The sequence below is a fragment of the Periplaneta americana genome, chromosome 7 (assembly GCF_040183065.1).
Source record: "Periplaneta americana isolate PAMFEO1 chromosome 7, P.americana_PAMFEO1_priV1, whole genome shotgun sequence".
In the NCBI taxonomy this organism is placed as follows: Eukaryota; Metazoa; Arthropoda; class Insecta; order Blattodea; family Blattidae; genus Periplaneta; species Periplaneta americana.
The window spans coordinates 151,584,809-151,603,565 of NC_091123.1; the positions used below are offsets into that span (position 1 = coordinate 151,584,809).

The window sequence follows — 18,757 nt, forward strand, 5'->3', positions numbered from 1 at the left end:
TCTTCTAACGAAGACAATGTATTAACGATCACTTTTTTTCATTAGTCTGCATCTATTTACAAGATTTCAAATGATACATTTGCATGATCAACATATTCAGTTGTCATTGACGATTTCTCTGATCCCCATAAATTAAGCTATTAATTATCGAAAATGTCCTTCCTACAGAAGCATTGGTTCCAGGAAGTGTCTAGTAATGCGTTATCGTTTTGAGTTTCTCCTTACCCCACGCACTCTTGAAGAATTGAAACGTAATATCCGTCACGAAATTAACAGCATTAATCGACCAGAACTAAAGCAAGTTATGATACATTTCATAAAGGATTTTGCTTTGAGAAATATTCATGTTAAATTATTGCATGTTCATAACTTATTGAACAGACAATTCTTCTTAATTCTTGAAATTAGTTTGTAGAGATTTTTGGTAGCTTCTATGTTCAAATGTGTGAAAATATGTAGATTTTAACGACGATAAAACATTAGGCTATGTTCTTCCTTATAGAGTTTTGTGTCTTTTGGGGTTTAGGCAACACCAAGACTCAAGGAATTTTAGTAGCACAATAAATATTATCTCATGCATACCTGTGTGCCCCGCACTCCACATGAATATAAAAATTAAAATTAAAACTTTATGCCCCACAGGAGTTCTTTTACATGCCTCTAAATCTACTGACATGAGCCTGTCGCATTTAAGCACATTAAATGCAATTGACCTGGGCCAGGATCGAACCTGCCGCAACCTCGGGCACAGAAGGCCAGCGCTATACTGCCTGCGCCACGCAGGTCGACCATTATAGTAATCTTATTTATTAATGTAGACAGAACTTCACGTTTATTTCTTAGTATGTATGTATTTAATGTCTACCCACTTCACTTTACGTGATTCGGGTTTCGCATATTGCGGATAGATGGCAGAACTGTGCCCCATTTTCTAGTTGCACACCACTTCGGCGGGTCACGCTGTACATGATGTGTATCTGTGGAGAGTTATGTCTTGTACTAGGATGAGTGTATATGTAAGTATAGTATAAGGAATGAGTGATGATGATGAAGATGAGAAAGAGAGAAAGAGAACCCCGGTTACGGCACGTAGCCTACTCCTGTCGAATAGGACTAAGGGGGCTGTCAAGCTTAACGCCCCTATCTGACAGACGAATCCCTAACAACAGTGGCATATGCCTTCTCTTCATATGCACTGCGGAGAGATTTGAGATTTAAGATTTATTTCTTGTAATAATGTTAATTTTACATATCTAGTATTTCAATGACGTAACTTTAATCTTAAATCCTGGAAGACTAACTTTCTTGGTGTTATGTTCGATAAGTATCTTAGTTATTCTTTCGCATGGATGACCTTTATAACGCTTTAAACTCAATATGGGGGGCAAAGGCTAATTGGGATTTCCTGTCTCTGATCGGGTCAAAAACCCTGATGGAACTGATATTTAACCCTTATGGAGAATTTCGGTGAAGTCCGGAGGGCCTAATTAGTCAAATCCACTCTCCTCACCTTCACGCTGGGGCCCCCTGGGATCTTTTAAGATGCGAAAGAGAGAGTGGTGTGCGGATAGCAATGGGAGGCTACCGCATTTATATATATCCCAAGAAGATAGTTTATGTTTGATAAAAATGCCATGATGAGTCTTTCCCTGGTAAAAAATTCCGGACGTAAACTATCCCCCCAATCGGATGTCCGGGTGGGGGATACTGGGGAAGGACATGTCATGACGAAATCCAATGAAGAGAAGAAAAGAAGATGGACAAGAAGATGGACAAGATTGACAAGATGGACAAGAAGATTGATAAGAAGACCGTCAAGAAGACCGAAGACCCCGCCTCTACCAGGTAAGTTGGAAAACTTGAAGGAAACAATGAGAGGAATCAGAATGGATGTGATGGGAATATCAGAAGTGAGGTGGGAAAATAGTGGTGAGTTGATGAGTGACGAATAGGGCTCGGAGTTATGAAATATCATATTTTTTTTTAGATATCACAAACAATTGCGGATACAATATAAACTCGTTTCACGTCAACATAAACCAATATACTCTACTTTTACTTGCGTTTATTTGTATTTTTTGGTCTTTAAATGTTTACTGGCCATATTTAGGAAATGTTATACTTTTTGTTGCATTAGTGCCATTTTCTTCTTTTTAACGGACTTTTTTACGATCTAATCATAGTCTACATTCCAGAATCGAATCAATTTCATTTTTTAATAGAAGTCTAAACTTCTTTATTTCAGTTCCCTGAATTTATCTTTCTTTGAGGTTATACCTATATTAGAAGTAACCGTTACCGTTACTACGTGCTTCATCTTTTGATTCGTTTTCAGACTTTACTCTTATGATTAAGTTTTATTGTTAATAGCTTGGTGACGTACATGTTGTCATGCTACTGTCCATCCGATTGGTTATGTCACACGGTCGTCAAAACTGAGAAAATCACATGTCAGTTAGGCCTACTTCTTTAACGGGGTGCTTTTCTTTAAATTATTTTAAACAGTTGTATAATATTACGTAAACTTCCAATTCCGTACAGCAAATATTTTGTAGAGAAGAGCTCAACACCTCAGCTACTAGCCCTTACAGAGAGGACAGGAGGAACGAGTGGGACAAACCGGGATGCGATTTAACCATTTGGCTGGACAGTACCTTTTTAGCTTCTTCATAGTTAGCAATCAGTGTATTACGAAGATTTTAACACAGAATTTTAACACTGTCTTTTAGCTGAACATGATACAACTGGCAAGCCGGCAAAGCCGATGAAGTTACACGCTGACACCCAGCCCTCGAGCAGCGACGAGACAGGTACAGTAATTGTTTACATCCTGAAGTAGAGGCGCTTTCAGCTATGCACAAGCAGAATCCCAGAGTAGCACAATCAGCTAGTCAGCTGCCATTGTTATTTCATTTCAACATGCTTGGGGTTGGAACATTTAAAGTAAAACTCAATTTAGGCCAATGTCCATGGCCGTTAAAATTAAAAATATTTGATGATAATTTAGGCTACAGTCATTCCCTATACAAATGTATATGGCAAATAGCGTGTGCTGTAATAAAAATGGCTGATTTGTCGGCATTTGCAGCGTAAAGGATTGTGGTACTCTGGATATCCAAGGACTCTGTGAACAAGTATAGGAGACTGAATTCTTATTGGTAGCGAATAGAGCATCTATCCAGTGGTGTCATTCAGTCAGTTCATACCAGTCGCCCGATTGACTTGTTGAATTTGTTGTAGTTTGTAGAACATGTTCTTAAATGTTTGATATTAAAATAAATTAGGCTCTTGACAGAAAGGAAGAACATGAATTTAACATTAACGCGAATTTCTCTAGCTTTTTAATATGACAGTAAACATAATCATATCATATTATGAAATCGTTGTTTCTTATCCAAGTGTGCAGGCAGTCAGAACAGGAATACAATATCGACGGTCCAGCTTGAAAGCGAAACAACTAAAAATTTAAAGTTTTGAGAAACCTGCATTTTGAAGTTTTATGTTGCTGTGAAAAATCAAAGGATCGTTTAACTTAATCCAAATTCGGATCATGTTTTATGTATGCTTGAAGCTTTAAACTTCAGTTTTCTGAAAACTTTAAATTTTGAGTTGTTTCCCTTTTGAACTGGCCCGTCGATATTATGCTTGCAGGCTTGAAATCGATCTGTTATTAGTTAGGCAGTCGTTTACCAATACCCCTTTCCCTTTGAGTGCTAATACCGTACACACAACAATGAACCATAGTTTATTATTAAAAAACATAATTTAAATAAATAAATAAATAGATTTTTAACTAAAAAATACACTATTACGCACGTTAATAAGATACGGCAAACGCTTGTAATATTGTGATAGGAGTAATATCGTGATAGTTTGTTTGAGAATTTATTACAATTTTACGTATCGAGACAAAAATCAGCTTTTTTACGACAACGTATTAAGGATAAGTTCGTGGACAAGTTGTTGCATAAAATTGGTCCTTCTCTCGCTCTGTAAAACGTGATAAGCTATCAAACACAGTATCATGATATTACTCGTATTACAGGATTACCAATTTTTATCCTACTTCGTTTTCCTCTTTTAATATTCCTCTTACAATTTTTATTCCATTTGAATGAAATATAGCTATTATTTTTTCTTTGAAAGTATTGACAATAAAATTCAGAATGCTTTATGGTTGCTGGGTCGTTAGTAGTCAGTATCATTTAACTGTGCTTATGTTTGAATCTAAATCCCACACAGCAATCAGTGTAGTGCAATGAAACGTGAAGGCATTTCACAAGTCTTCTAAAGGCTTGTTTTTTAAGATCTTGATTTCAAGTGTTGATGGTTCACCTTGGAAACGAACACCCGCAACAAGAATTTGCGGTATTCATTTTATTGGGAACGAGATCAGGACACCCCCAAAACTAGCATACCGTTCCCAGTATTTTTCTAAAAGATTACAAGAAAAAGACTCCCTCATCTCAACTAACTCCCCAAAGATACGAAAGAGAAGAAGAAAAGATGAAAATTTAAGTTTTATGGAATGCGAATACTCAACAAGTGTTATTTATAAAAATTAAGTAGTCATACAGGCAGAAGTAAATGAAATTATTCTTAGTAATTTTGTTTTTCTTTCACAACTGAATTGTGTGAATTTTTCTACTCAAGTGTTTATTCCATTATATGCCGAACTGAAGTCACATAAAAAATGTTATGAGAAGATTTCAGGAACAGATGATAATATATGTTTAATGAAATGCAAGGTTTCCGAGATTATTCTACAATAAAATATGAGCGAGAACTACCAGACTTAATGGGAGTGCCATTTGTGGTTTTGAATATATTGTTAAAATTGCTGCCAATTGAAACACAATCATACCCGTGGAATCATAATAAGAAATATTTCCAATTCTATCATTTAACCCAAAAATAGCTACCATAGATAGTCGAAACGCCCCAAGATGTAGACCATACATATTCTTTTCTTTCCATTTTTATTAGTGGATTTCACATTGAAAGCTTTCGAAAAATTCTGTCCAAGAGTAAGATTAGTAAAGAAAATCGTCTACTCATATTTTAAAATTAAAATGAAAACTGGATTGTCGTATTCTGCTATGAGGGTGATGTTCGGAGTTAATCGTACAATTGAGGACATCACCCGAATAAGGGCGTATACAGCAAAATGTAGTTCTGATATAAACTAATTTCAATGTTTGTAAGCTGTCAGGTTCATTATATTTGTGTCGAAAAAGTTTTTCATTAAATAGTTTCGAGGACATTCAAAATAAAATTATTGAAACATAACAGCAAATACTATGTTCTGCTATTATTAAATAAATATAATATGGAACTCTGTATATGCCCTTTTTCTGGTGACAATATGTTTTAGTACTGTTTTTAATTATTATGATGTTCTACGTGTCTAACTTTGCATGAAAATTAATTATATATGGGAAATCTCGTTCTTTAATAATAATTTTGCCTTAAAAAGTAAAATAAAATAAATTCAACAAAATAAAATATATATTTACCATAACATACTAAATAAACATATTGAATAATTACACAAGTAGGCCTACAAAATAACATTACATTTTTAGTTTATGGTTTTCTTGTCTTTATGTCTTTTTCTTCTTTATACATAATCACCAGGGAAAGGATTTATATGTAAATACATATTTACTTATAAAGCTAATATAATTTATATTTTGCATTATCTTTATGTTTCACAATGTGTAGGGTTGAAAAATCCTACTTTTATTTTCCATATTTTTCCATATTTTAGAGTTTAGTACATATTTTCGTTAATTTCCATATATTTTCCATATTTCATATAAAACAGTCCATATTATATTAGGTTTAACAATAAAACAAAACAAAATTCCATTAACTTTTAAAAATACATTTCAACAATAGAGATTTAAACACATGTTCAGTAATCCCTTTAACATCAGAGTTATTTGAAAATTAGCAGTCCTATCAACAATGGGAAAGTAAGTTACAAAACTGTATTAATTTAATTTAAAATTTTTAACAGACTTCAGTTGTGCAGCTCAACAGTTAAATGCCAGTCAGAGTACACATAGGTTCAGTTTTGTAAATCATACTATAAAGACGGTAAATATGCCAAAAGTACGTCATTCAGTCAATTTAAAATCAAAACTAACAAGTTACATTTCAGAATTTAAAGAAGATGGTTTATCAACTGACAATAAAATATTATTTTGTAATTTGTGTCAGTGTGCAGTATCATCTACACAAAAGTTCCTGGTGCAACAACACATTACAACTAGTAAACATCAGGCCAACAAACAACTAAATTCCAAGCAGAGACAATTGTTTTTAACACAACCAACAACATCGAATGTAAGATCTGAGTTTAACATCGACCTGTGCCGTTCTCTCATCTCTGCTGATATTCCTCTCTACAAACTAAAGAATAAGGTCTTCAGGGAATTCCTTGAAAAATATACTCAACATACAATCCCGGATGAGTCAACACTTAGGAAGACGTATGCTCCATCCATCTACGATGAGACAATACAGAAGATAAGAGATGAAATTAAAGATAGTTCAATTTGGGTTTCCATTGATGAGACTCCCGACAAAGAAGGTAGACTTGTTGGTAATGTAGTTATCGGTTTGTTAAGTGAACAATATTCTGAACGAATTCTTTTACATTGTGATGTTCTAGAAAAGTGCAATAACAAAACTATAGTTAAACTGTTCAACGAAGCTATGGGTATCCTGTGGCCAAAGGGTATTATGTACGATAATGTGTTATTCTTTATTAGCGATGCTGCCCCTTATATGGTCAAAGCTGGACAAGCATTATCTGTTGTATATCCTAAATTGACTCATTTTACTTGTGTGGCGCATGCATTTCATCGTGTGGCAGAAGTGGTCAGAGACAATTTCCCTAAAGTAGATTTGTTGATTTCATCAGTGAAAAAAGTATTTCTCAAAGCTCCCAGTAGAGTTAACGTGTTGAAAGAAATGTACCCTGAAATTCCATTGCCACCAAAGCCAATTTTAACTAGATGGGGTACATGGCTAGAAGCAGTTGAATATTATGCCGAACATATAGACTCTATTAACAATGTTCTCCTTGCATTGGACTCTGAAGATGCAGTCTCAATTGATACTGCGAAAACAGTTACCTGTGACATAAGTGTGAAGAATGACTTAGCTCACATTCAGCATACATTTTCATGCATCATAAAAACGCTCAAAAGTCTCCAAAATAGGCACCTTTCACTATCTGAAAGTTTTGAAATTATAAATAGTACTGTGGAACAACTGAATCGTGGTAGAGGTAAAGTTGCAGATGCAGTAAGAGCTAAGGTGGACACTGTACTTTCAAAAAACCCTGGATATGAAGAACTACAAAAGGTTGTTGCTGTGATGAGTGGTGAATCAACAGTGAAGATTAACTTGGACTTATCCCCAGCAGACATTGTGAAATTGAATTATGTACCAGTTACTTCTTGTGACGTCGAACGCTCTTTTAGTCAGTATAAATCTATCCTCAGAGACAATAGAAGAAGATTCACTTTTCAGCACTTGAAAGAAATGTTTGTAACCTATTGTTATGGTAACAGACAATAAAAATTGTGTTTTGTTGAAACTACATTGGAAGATAAGGTACGTCCATTATATTTTTTGTTTAGTTTGATTAAAATGTACCAATATTTAACGTACATAGTCATTTTTTTATAATTTTAAGTCCATATTTAATTCCATATTTTGGTAAAAATAACTACATATATATTTACATATTTCATATATTTTTAGTCCATATAAATCCGTTCCCTGATAATCACTATTGTTGCTAGAGTCATCTTCACCTTTGTGTGATGATATCCCGACTTTATTCAGCATTGAGTTCAGGCAACTTTGGCCATCTTCATCTAAAAACTGTAAGATATCTCTTCAGTCCTCCGCCTTGGAGAGTTTCAAAGACACTGGGTTCATTTGTGTTGCACTCAAAAAATTTTCATCTGCGACACTTCCAGTACCGTCTTCCAAATCTTGAAGGAAACAAATGATGCAGATTATGAGGTTCAAACTGAAAATACCCTTGATGTAGTGTATTGCAGTTGTTTATACTTTTGCATCATGATTGTATGAGGACGATTTAAGTATGTACCCATTTTATCATTGAGGATGTCACTTGAAACTAGTCTATTCTGAACTGTTGTTAATCGTTTCTCTGAAATTTGCAATAGACTCAATAGAAAGTTTTGACATCAATTTTTTTTATCCCCCATTACAGAAAACACTATATTTCCAAACATTATCCCTATTCTTGAAAGACTGAAGCTTCTTAGTTTTTAGATTCACTCTTTCAAGGTAAGAAGTGATAAAATGATATTGTTCTAATTTCGAATCCATGTCCCAAAAGCGTTTAAAAATAGACAGTTGATCGTCCTTTGAAATTTCATGTGTACACATTTTCATACATAATATTTTTACAGGTGTAAATGACTTCTCTTCCATTTCCTTGCCTGTACAAGTTGTGTATGACTTGCCACTGTTTCTATTAATTTTCCTTTCTTCGGTTTTCCATTTAGTTTTGCTCACAAGCTTCTTTTTTCCAATATTTTCAGTCATGATTCACTGCTGCAACTAACAACCTGAAGTAGGCCTAAACAGTGAATATTAGCCTTCTACAGTACAGCTTGCAACAGCATGTGAGTGTGACTACCGCTGTAGTAGGTGCGTTCACTCGTTCAACGTAAACATGTAACATTGTGTCCTGTGTTAAGTATTGAAGCTAGACTTACGAAAATTTGCTACAGTGTACTATACGCATTCAACTATCTAATCCCTTGATCGTCGGAAAACGGGCGTATAAGGGTATACGCCATTATTCGGGTGAAGTCCTCAATTATAATTATGATATATTTTTACCGCCACTTTAATGTTGTTGACATCGACAATGGTTACTGTAATTTTGGGTTTTGGCCTAGCAGAGAAAGTATTCAGGAAACAATGCCTGCAATATTGAAAAATGTAGAGTGACAATTAATTGTTCAAAAGTGGAACAGCCACCCAACGTGGATCAGATGGTGGCTTTCAAATCTAAATGCTACCGTGGCAGATCGAGTGACACATTCATGACAACTGATTGCGGATTATTGACGTTATTAGAAGGTAGTGATGAAGTCAGGTTTTCCCGGAATAATAACAAACCTCTCCGATAAAGGGATCATTGTTGTTACTCCACCGTATCTGCATAATGGTAAATTAACAGCTGAAGAAGTCGAAACTACTTACAGCGTTGCCAGTGTTCGAATTCATGTTGAAAGGTGCATTCAGCGAATTAAAATATACAGTAAAACATTTTACACAAACTATCAATTGAATTGCTTCCGCATGTTGATCTTGTTGTTTATTCAACTGTCCAAAGAGAAGTCTGAACCTCACAAGTGATACCAACAAGGCACCACTTATGAGGCAACTAGGCCAGAATATCATGGGGTAGGGTGACCAGTTCCTTTTCCCTTCCATTGCATATATCGCCGACTAGCTACAAATTACACTAGTCTGACTTCATATGCATACAAACACTATTGTTCTTCCTCTGACACATATTGTGAAGTGAGATGTACTGCCTGATAACAGATGTACATATCAGCCAGAACCTCAATCAGAGGTAGTATGTTGATGATATTGTTCATATGTGTTGTGTTTTAGAGAATTTGCAGTCACTCATTATTCAGGAAGTGTAATTAAGACTACTTTTAGAATTAAATCACATTAAAATACGTAATTTATAGACACATTATACACACATAAATATTACACACGTCATGACATCAAATATAAGAATATCAATGTTTTCGTAATATGACTGTTCTCCCTCATTCAATGGTCTGAAATCTGATTTAAATGCCAAACAACTACACTGCTATTTCAGGAACTTTGTAGTTAACATTTTACACTCCTCTAGCAGCACTGAACTTTTCCCTGAGTCTATTAAATAATTAAAGACTGGAGATTGCTGAGTTTGCAGTGAAAGACCTGCCCTTGGGCAGAACACTATGAATCAATGAACCCATTCTTACTAATATTGCAACTTTTTATCGGCAGAAAGCCGCATGTAATTTCTATATCACACATGACTAGTGAATGACTGCGAGCCTGTAATTAATTAGGAATTGAGACACTACGCGGCGCCACCAGTACGATTTTGAGACCCATGCACGGTGCCTATACCACAGTCTAGTATATACAGTCACGAAGCTTGAGTTGTGAGGGTGCTAGGAACAATAGACTGTGCCGGTACTATTTCGCATTGTAATGAGGCGATATCAGCGATCCTAGTGGTGAGCAACCATCTATGGATGCATATTTACTACGTATTGACTGTGATTATACTATGTTTGTGCATATAATAGTATAGTAGGTAGGATAACGTATGTGATACGATGTTTCTGTAGTGAGTTGTAGCGAGGCAACCTGCCAGCGCTGAGCGCACAGATGAAGTCTACTTCCCTTCTTCCTGACGCGAGTCCACATTTTAAATTATGCACATAATTTTGTTATGCAAGAACATGTTGAATTGCAGTTTCCTTTATTTGTAGCTGCTTATTATTATGCTACTTAATATGTTTAAATTTGCGGTCATTAACGGAGAGAACTGGTTGTTAAAAAATTAGAATGACACAACTGGATATATCAACAGATCTGCACGTGTGATTACTGGAGTTGCGATGTGTTAACCTTACAACCAGAGATTTCAACCACAGTCTACTATATACAGTCACGAAGCTTGAGTTTTGAGGGTGCTAGAAACAATAGACTGTGACGGTACTATTTTGCATTGCCTGTAATGAGGCAATATTAGCGATCCTAGTGGTGAGCAATTATCTAATGTTTGCATATTTACTACGTATTGAGCTTCGCGACTGTATATACTAGACTGTGCTTCAACGTTGACTACGAAGCAGCTGAACAAGCATGTTCATAAGCAAAAGTTTGAATATTGTAATTTCAAGTTATCATAATACATAAGTTACTTATTATTAGGAATTTTATACAACCAAGTCACTATCCAATGCAGAAAGAGAGAAAGGCTAAATTTATTTATAAATAGGCGTATGTAGATAAATTAACGTGGAACAACCTTAAGTAAAATATTCATAATTATCATGAAATAATGTTATTTAATTATTATGTCTATTTACAATCCCCTAGTTACTTTCTTCTCACTAGGTATGGGAGGTAACTCGACATGGAGTATCTCCTTGGCCCTCAAACACCTTCATTGCATGTAAAGACGACACTTTTACATTCTTTAGGAAACGTAAATTTGATTACTTTGCTCCAAAATATGACAGCCTTCCCTCACACTCTTCACCACTTAAGGATCCTTGCACACGAGCGACTTTTAGCTGCCAAGGTCGACTGCAAAAAGCAGTTGGCCTTAGCTGCTTGTCGCGGGGATGCAGTCGGTAATGTATTTAAATGGAAAACGTAGGTTGCTTTACACACGAGCGCTGACCCTGACGGCAGACTCACACTCGGTCCCCGCGACCGGCGGCAGCGTTTTCTACTTACACAAGGACGAATTTTAGCCGCCAAGATCGGTGACACGCAGTGGTTCTGAATATAAATTTATCTGGATATAATTAATGTCTTTTCTCCTATTTAACAGATATTCATGAAATTTTGTATACTAGTTACACGTAGTATATTTGTTTTGTATATAATCTTTGATAACGTTTAATAAGGAAAACTACCCCTTATAGGGTGCATCTAGAGAAAATTAATAACTTTTCTCCTATGTAACAGATTTTCATAAAAACTTTGTGTAATAGTTTCGAGTAGTTTATTTTGTTTTGTATACAAACTCTGATTACGTTGGTACAAGGGGAAGTACTCCTTACAGAGGGTGTATTTAGAGAAAAATTAATAACTTTTTTTCCTATTTAACAGATTTTCATAAATCTTTGTGCAATAGTTTCGGGTAGTATATTTGTTTTATATTTGAAAAGAAGAAGGACAAGACTAACTGTAGTAACTTTCGAGGAATAACACTTTTGTTGCCGTCGTACAAAATTTTGTCGAATATTCTTTTGAGAAGATAAACTCCATATGTAGATGAAATTATTGGGGATCATCAGTGTGGTTTTAGGCGTAATAAATCAACTATTGATCAGATATTTTGTTTTCGACAGATAATGGAGAAAAAATGGGAGTTTAAGGGTACAATGCATCAGTTATTCATAGATTTAAAAAAGGCATATGACTCAGTTAAGAGAGAAGTTTTATATTATATTCTTATTGAATTTGGTATTCCCAAGAAACTTGTTCGATTAATTAAAATGTGTCTCAGTGAAACTTACAGGAGAATTCGTATAGGTCAGTTTCTGCCAGATGCATTTCCAATTCACTGTGGGCTAAAGCAAGGAGATGCACTATCACCTTTACTTTTTAAATTTGCTCTAGAGTATGCCATTAGGAAAGTCCAGGATAACAGAGAGGGTTTGGAATTGAATGGGTTACATTAGCTGCTTGTCTATGCAGATGACGTGAATATGTTAGGAGAAAATCCACAAACGATTAGGGAAAACACGGCAATTTTACTGGAAGCAAGAAAAGAGATAGGTTTGGAAGTAAATCCCGAAAAGACAAAGTATATGATTATGTCTCGTGACGAGAATATTGTACGAAATGGAAATATAAAAATTGGAAATTTTTCTTTTGAAGAGGTGGAGAAGTTCAAATATCTTAGAGCAACAGTAACAAATATAAATGATACTCGGGAGGAAATTAAACACAGAATAAATATGGGAAATGCCTGTTATTATTCGGTTGAGAAACTCTTACCATCCAGTCTGCTGTCAAAAAATCTGAAATTAGAATTTATAAAACAGTTATATTACCGGTTGTTCTTTATGGTTGTGAAACTTGGACTCTCACTTTGAGAGAGGAACATAGGTTAAGGGTGTTTGAGAATAAGGTGCTTAAGAAAATATTTGGGGCTAAGAGGAATGAAGTTACAGGAGAATGGAGAAAGTTACACAACACAGAACTGCACGCATTGTATTCTTCACGTGACATAATTAGGAACATTAAATCCAGACGTTTGAGATGGGCAGGGCATGTAGCACGTATGGGCGAATCCAGAAATGCATATAGAGTTTAGTTGGGAGGCCGGAGGGAAAAAGACCTTTAGGGAGACCGAGACGTAGATGGGAGGATAATATTAAAATGGATTTGAGGGAGGTGGGATATGATGATAGAGAATGGATTAATCTTGCTCAGGATAGGGACCAATGGCGGGCTTATGTGAGGGCAGCAATGAACCTCCGGGTTCCTTAAAAGCCAGTAAGTAGTATATTTGTTTTATATACAAACTGAATACGTTGGTAGAAGGGGAACTACACCTTAAGGGGGTGTATTTAGAGAAAAATTAATAACTTTTCTTCTATCTAACAGATTTTCATGAAAAGTTGTACAGTAGTTACAGATTGTATATTGGTTTTGTACACAAACTCCGATTACGCTTTTATAAAGGAAACTACCCTTTATAGGGGCTAAATTTATAGAAAAATTAACAACTATTCGTATTATTAATTTTTCTCCTATTTAACAGATTTTCATGAAACTTTGTACAGTAGTTACAGGTAGTATATTTGTTTTATACAGCAACTCTTGTTACGTTCGAGGGAAACTACCCCTTATAAGGGGCGCATTTAGAGGAAATTAATCATGTTTCTTCTATCTAACAGATTTTCGTTAAAATTTACACAGTAGTTATAGGCAGTATATTTGTTTTATATACAAACTCTAACTATCTTACTTGTGTAAAAGAAACTGTCACATTGTAGGGGTGAATTTAGATAAAATTAGTACCTTTTCTCATACGAAACAGATTTTCATCAAAATTGTACGTTAGTTAAGGGTAACATATTTGTTTTGTATACAAGCTCTAATTATATTTGTGTAAAGCAAACTACCCCATTATAGGGGTGAAATTAGATAAATTTAATAAGTTTCCTTCTATCTATCAGATTATGATCAAATTTTGTACAGTAGTTAGAGGTAAAATATTTATTTTGTAACAAGAGGTAAAAGTTAGTGGAATAGGCTTTATTTCAGCTGACATGTACGTTTTTTTTATTTCATGGCACGTTTCGGTGTAGTATCTCTCTTTCCCTGATCTGTGAAGCTTATCTGTGTAAGAAAGAGAAGTTACTCCGTTTTTGAGACTGCAGTGTGTGTGGTAATTTAACGACTCTGTATCAACCACTAAGTAATTTAGCGTCGATGGGATTGGTGGTAGCGAGATGTTATTTGACGAGATGAGACCGAGGATTCGCCATAGATTACCTGACATTCGCCTTACAGTTGAAAAACCTCGGAAAAAATCCAACCAGATAATCAGTCCAAGCGGAAATCGAACCCACGCCCAAGTGCAACTCCAGATCTACAGGCGAGCACCTCAGTCGACTGACGCTGGTGGCCTGCAATATGTTCCTAGCTTTCCTTCTCTCAGACCTTTCAGAAGCTTCAGAAAAAGGTTTCCTAGGTCTGCACCGTCTGTCACTTTTTCCAACAGATGATCGAATGATAACCCTGACATTCTGAAATAGTGAAGAAAATTATCTCCATAGGCACGAAGGTCGTGAAAAATACAGTGAAATTGGCCATACTGCGCTCATTGAATGAGAATCCGATGTATCCTGTATTTTCTGTTTAACACGTATTTTTCTAGGACGGAGAAGAAATAATAAAAGTAGTTCTTCCTGGACGTGCATTATTATAATGCGAGTGAAAATGACACACCTTTTGCAGTTCGGCTGCTGCCGGAACCGACGACACACAACGCCCGTATCGACTGTAGAGTCGCTCATGTCGACTGCGTCTGCTGTCGAAGAACCGCTCATGTCGGCGGAAAACCGACTGCTTTTTGCAGTCGATCTTGGCGGCTAAAAGTCGCTCGTGTGTAAGGGCCCTAAGGAACGAGCAAGGTATAAACACTTAGCTCAGTTGCCAATTCTTGAAGTTATTGTCATATTTCATTTCTGCCACGTGCCTAAGACTTGAGGAGAAGATGGGAATTTACCAATTTCAGGAAGAAAGGCCGTCATGTTTTGGAGCAAGATATTCCTCATTATTAAAATCTAAAAAGCGTCACATTCCAGTGCAATGCCCCGAAATTTTCGCATGTTATGCATTGTGTGAATATTGGATGAAAGAGTTATAAGAGTTATAGTGACAAAATTTTCTCCGAAGAACTTTTAATTGCACGACTGAACAACACTGCACAACACAGCATGTCTTAGTAGTCTACTTTAGTGTAACGTTTATTGTTATAATTGTTAGTGTAACGTTTATTGTTATAATTGTTAGTGTAAGATTTATTGTTATAATTGCAACTAACAAACAATAAAATTATAAGAAATGGATAAGAAATAAAGAAAACTGAGCGACTTGGCTCAAACGGTAGTGTTTGAAACTAGTATTTGGAAGGCCCCGGGTTCAAATCCCGTGCTCAGTCAATCGTTTTTCGTGGTTTCCCTCCGTCACGAAGGCACATGCCAGATTGGAAATTTACATAGGCCTGCCATGATTCATGATCTCCTTAATCACTAATATTATAAACATTAAAACAAAATATAAATCAGTTACATGAACATAAGCCATCTATAACACACGACAATAAAAACAGACACAGAACAAATATCCACGAGCTACTGATATAGCCAAACATCCTACACACGCGATATGACGAAATTAACACAGGAGTAAAACAGGATTGCGGCCTTTCCCACCTTCTGTTTATAATACACAAGAATGAAATTCTTAAGGAATGGAGACAAATGGGACATGATCAGTTGCAGATAAACAGAAATTTAAAAATAGTTTCATTCATATTTGCAGTATTTGCAGATGACCTGGTTTCAATAGCACCTACAGAAAATGATTTACAGTATTCAGTACATAATTTAAATATAATTGCAAAACAATATAACATGGAAATAAATACAGAAGAAAAGCAACGAAGTTATGGCCTTCTGGGAAAAATATTCTCTTCCACGTAAAATACGTATAGAAGGCAAAATTTTAGAAAGATTGAAGGATTTTACATATCTTGGCTACAAATTAATATTTGATATTGATTTGAATATGACCAAAATTGTAAAATACTCCAAAACTATGGGAATAATCAACAGGGTAATGAAACCTTCCATGGCACAGAAAATCACTAGAATACGCCTTTAATAAACCTTGTGCTCTGATATAGCAGTGAGGCATGGGTATTAAGGCGGGTGGCTGAAAGCAGAATAACAGTAACGAGGCTTCTGCGAAGAACAGCCTGATATACAAAATGGAACCATAAACGCAACGACGAAGTATGGAATAACTCGGTCTGGAATCAGTATTCCATTTCATACAGAAATATCAGAACAACTGGATGAGCCATTTGCGATGAATGAGATCCACAGAATGCGAAAAGCTATACTTCACTATCAGTCCCATGGGAAGAGATCTTTAAGACGTCCCAAAGAGTTGAAGAGGAAATTCCTCTTTATTATGAGATCGTAATAGGCCACATGGCCTAATAGGCTAAATGTTTGGATGAATATGACGATGATGAAGTGAGGTAGGTAGTGGTGTTTGGGAATGTTTCTTGTTGCACAGTAACTAAATGGAACAAAAGCATAGTGTGGTTGTTTTGGTTTTTCCACACCCACATTGCATATGCAAGGAATTTCCCACCATCGGGTACAGTTAAGAGAAAAAATATTATGCGATTACAAATAATTTAGAATATTGTTGTTTTCACAAAATGTTCTAATTTGGGGCTTCATGCCACAAAAATCTAAAAATACGTTACATTGCATGCTCATTAGTGTATTATATACAAGAACGCCTGAAATATGCAAAAATATGTACAATTAATTTGGAATATTCGTCATTACAATCGTTCAAAATGTGTATAAATTGATTTTGTATTACTTCCAAATGAACAGCAAAAATATGCAGTTGCATACGAATCCTCGTCCTGTTAATAAGCCATTCACTGAAAACGAGTGAATAAATATATTGACACATGCTTAACGATCAAGTTTATTTTGCTTCTTGCAGAGCTGAAGGAAGCCACGGATGACTATCGAAATATCTCCATCCTGAAGGCCATACCATCCATGCCAAATCTCATGGCAGCTCGCATGCCAGCACCATCATTGGAACACCTACCAGCAGAAGAAGAAGAAGAAGAAGAAGAAAAAGAAGAAGAAGGAATACGGAAGATTGGCTGCTTGTCCTTTTTAAGAAATGTATTTCGTAGACTTCGTCTTTTTAGGAGTAAGTAAATATAAATTTTATGTCTCAGAGCCAATTTCAGATTGATCGCCCTCGGCGTCTTCCTTTGTTTCCCTCACCACTTGTTCACAGTGAAGCAATTCTGTTACAGTAATAGTACTTACATTATGTGCACTCCTTAAAGTTACCAACAATTAAAACTTTCATTTTGTTTGGCGCACTTTTTCTTTATGTGCTAAAAATATATCTGAATCTCACACTCGGTCCCTTCGTTTCACTCAATGTGGCGACAATTAAGCACGTGTGGTTGTAATTTTCATTTAATTCTTTCGTTTCCGAACAAGTACATCATGCTTAGAAATATTTGGAGCTGTATATTGTGAATTAATCATATTTTTATTGCTAAGCAACAGGAAAGGGATGTTCTTTCTTCTGTTCTTATTTTTTTCACACTTTCGTCGCAACAAATCTCTCGTAAAATGTTTAGAAGGCAAAATAATAGAAAGGCTTAATGATTTTACATATCTTGGCTAAAAATTAATATTTGATTTGAATATGAGCAAAATTGTGAAATACTCCAAAATTATGGGAATAATCAACAGGATAAAGCAACCTTCCATTTTACGAAAGTCCCTATAACACGCCTTTAATAAACCTTGTACACTGTTATGGTAGTGAGGCATGAACATTAAGGCGGGTGGATGAAAGCAGAATAACAATAACGAAATTAGATTTATGCGAAGATCAGCTTGCTGTACAAAATGGAACCACAAACACAACGACGAAGAATGAAAGAGCTTGATCTGGAATCAGTATTCCATTTCATACAGAAATATCAGAACAATTGGAAGAGCCATTTGCGACGTATGAGATCCCACAGAATCCCGAAAGCTATACTTCACTACAAGTCTATGGGAAGAGATCTCTGGGACGACCCAAAAAGAGAGGGGTGGGGAAATTCCTCTTTATTGTGAGATCGTAATAGGCCACATGGCCTAATAGGCTATTTGTATAGTTGCTGATGATGATGATGATGATTAATTTAGGTAGGTAGAGGTGTTTGGGAATGCTTCTTGTTGTGCAGTAACAAAAGCATAGTGTGGTTATTTTGATTTTTCCACACCCACATTACATATTCAAGGAATTTGCCGCCACCGAGTACAGTTAAGATAAAAATATTATGTGATAACAAACAATTCAGAATATTTTTTTTTTTACAAAATATGCGAATTTGGGGCTTCGTGCCACATATTAAAAAATTGCTTGCTCATTAGTCTATTATGTACAAGAACGCCTGAAATATGCAAAAATATGTACATTTAATTTGGAATATTCGTCATTACAGTCGTTCAAAATGTGTATAAAATGATTTTGTATGACTTCCAAATGGACAGTAAAACTATGCAATTGCATACAAATTATGGCCAGTGAATGGAATGACACATGCTTAACGATCAAGTTTATTTTTATGTTGCAGAGTTCTCGGCAG

At 35.5% G+C, this 18,757-nt stretch overlaps 1 protein-coding gene across 1 annotated transcript; it reads left to right on the forward strand.

Moving 5' to 3' along the window:
- Positions 1-1,471: 1,471 nt before the first annotated feature.
- LOC138702739 (uncharacterized) lies at positions 1,472-17,550 on the forward strand. The gene is made up of 3 exons (XM_069830042.1): positions 1,472-1,845; positions 2,730-2,810; positions 17,092-17,550. The coding sequence occupies exons 1-3, from the start codon at positions 1,617-1,619 to the stop codon at positions 17,316-17,318; spliced, it is 537 nt and encodes a 178-aa protein (XP_069686143.1). The 5' UTR covers positions 1,472-1,616; the 3' UTR covers positions 17,319-17,550.
- The last annotated feature ends 1,207 nt before the right edge of the window (positions 17,551-18,757 follow it).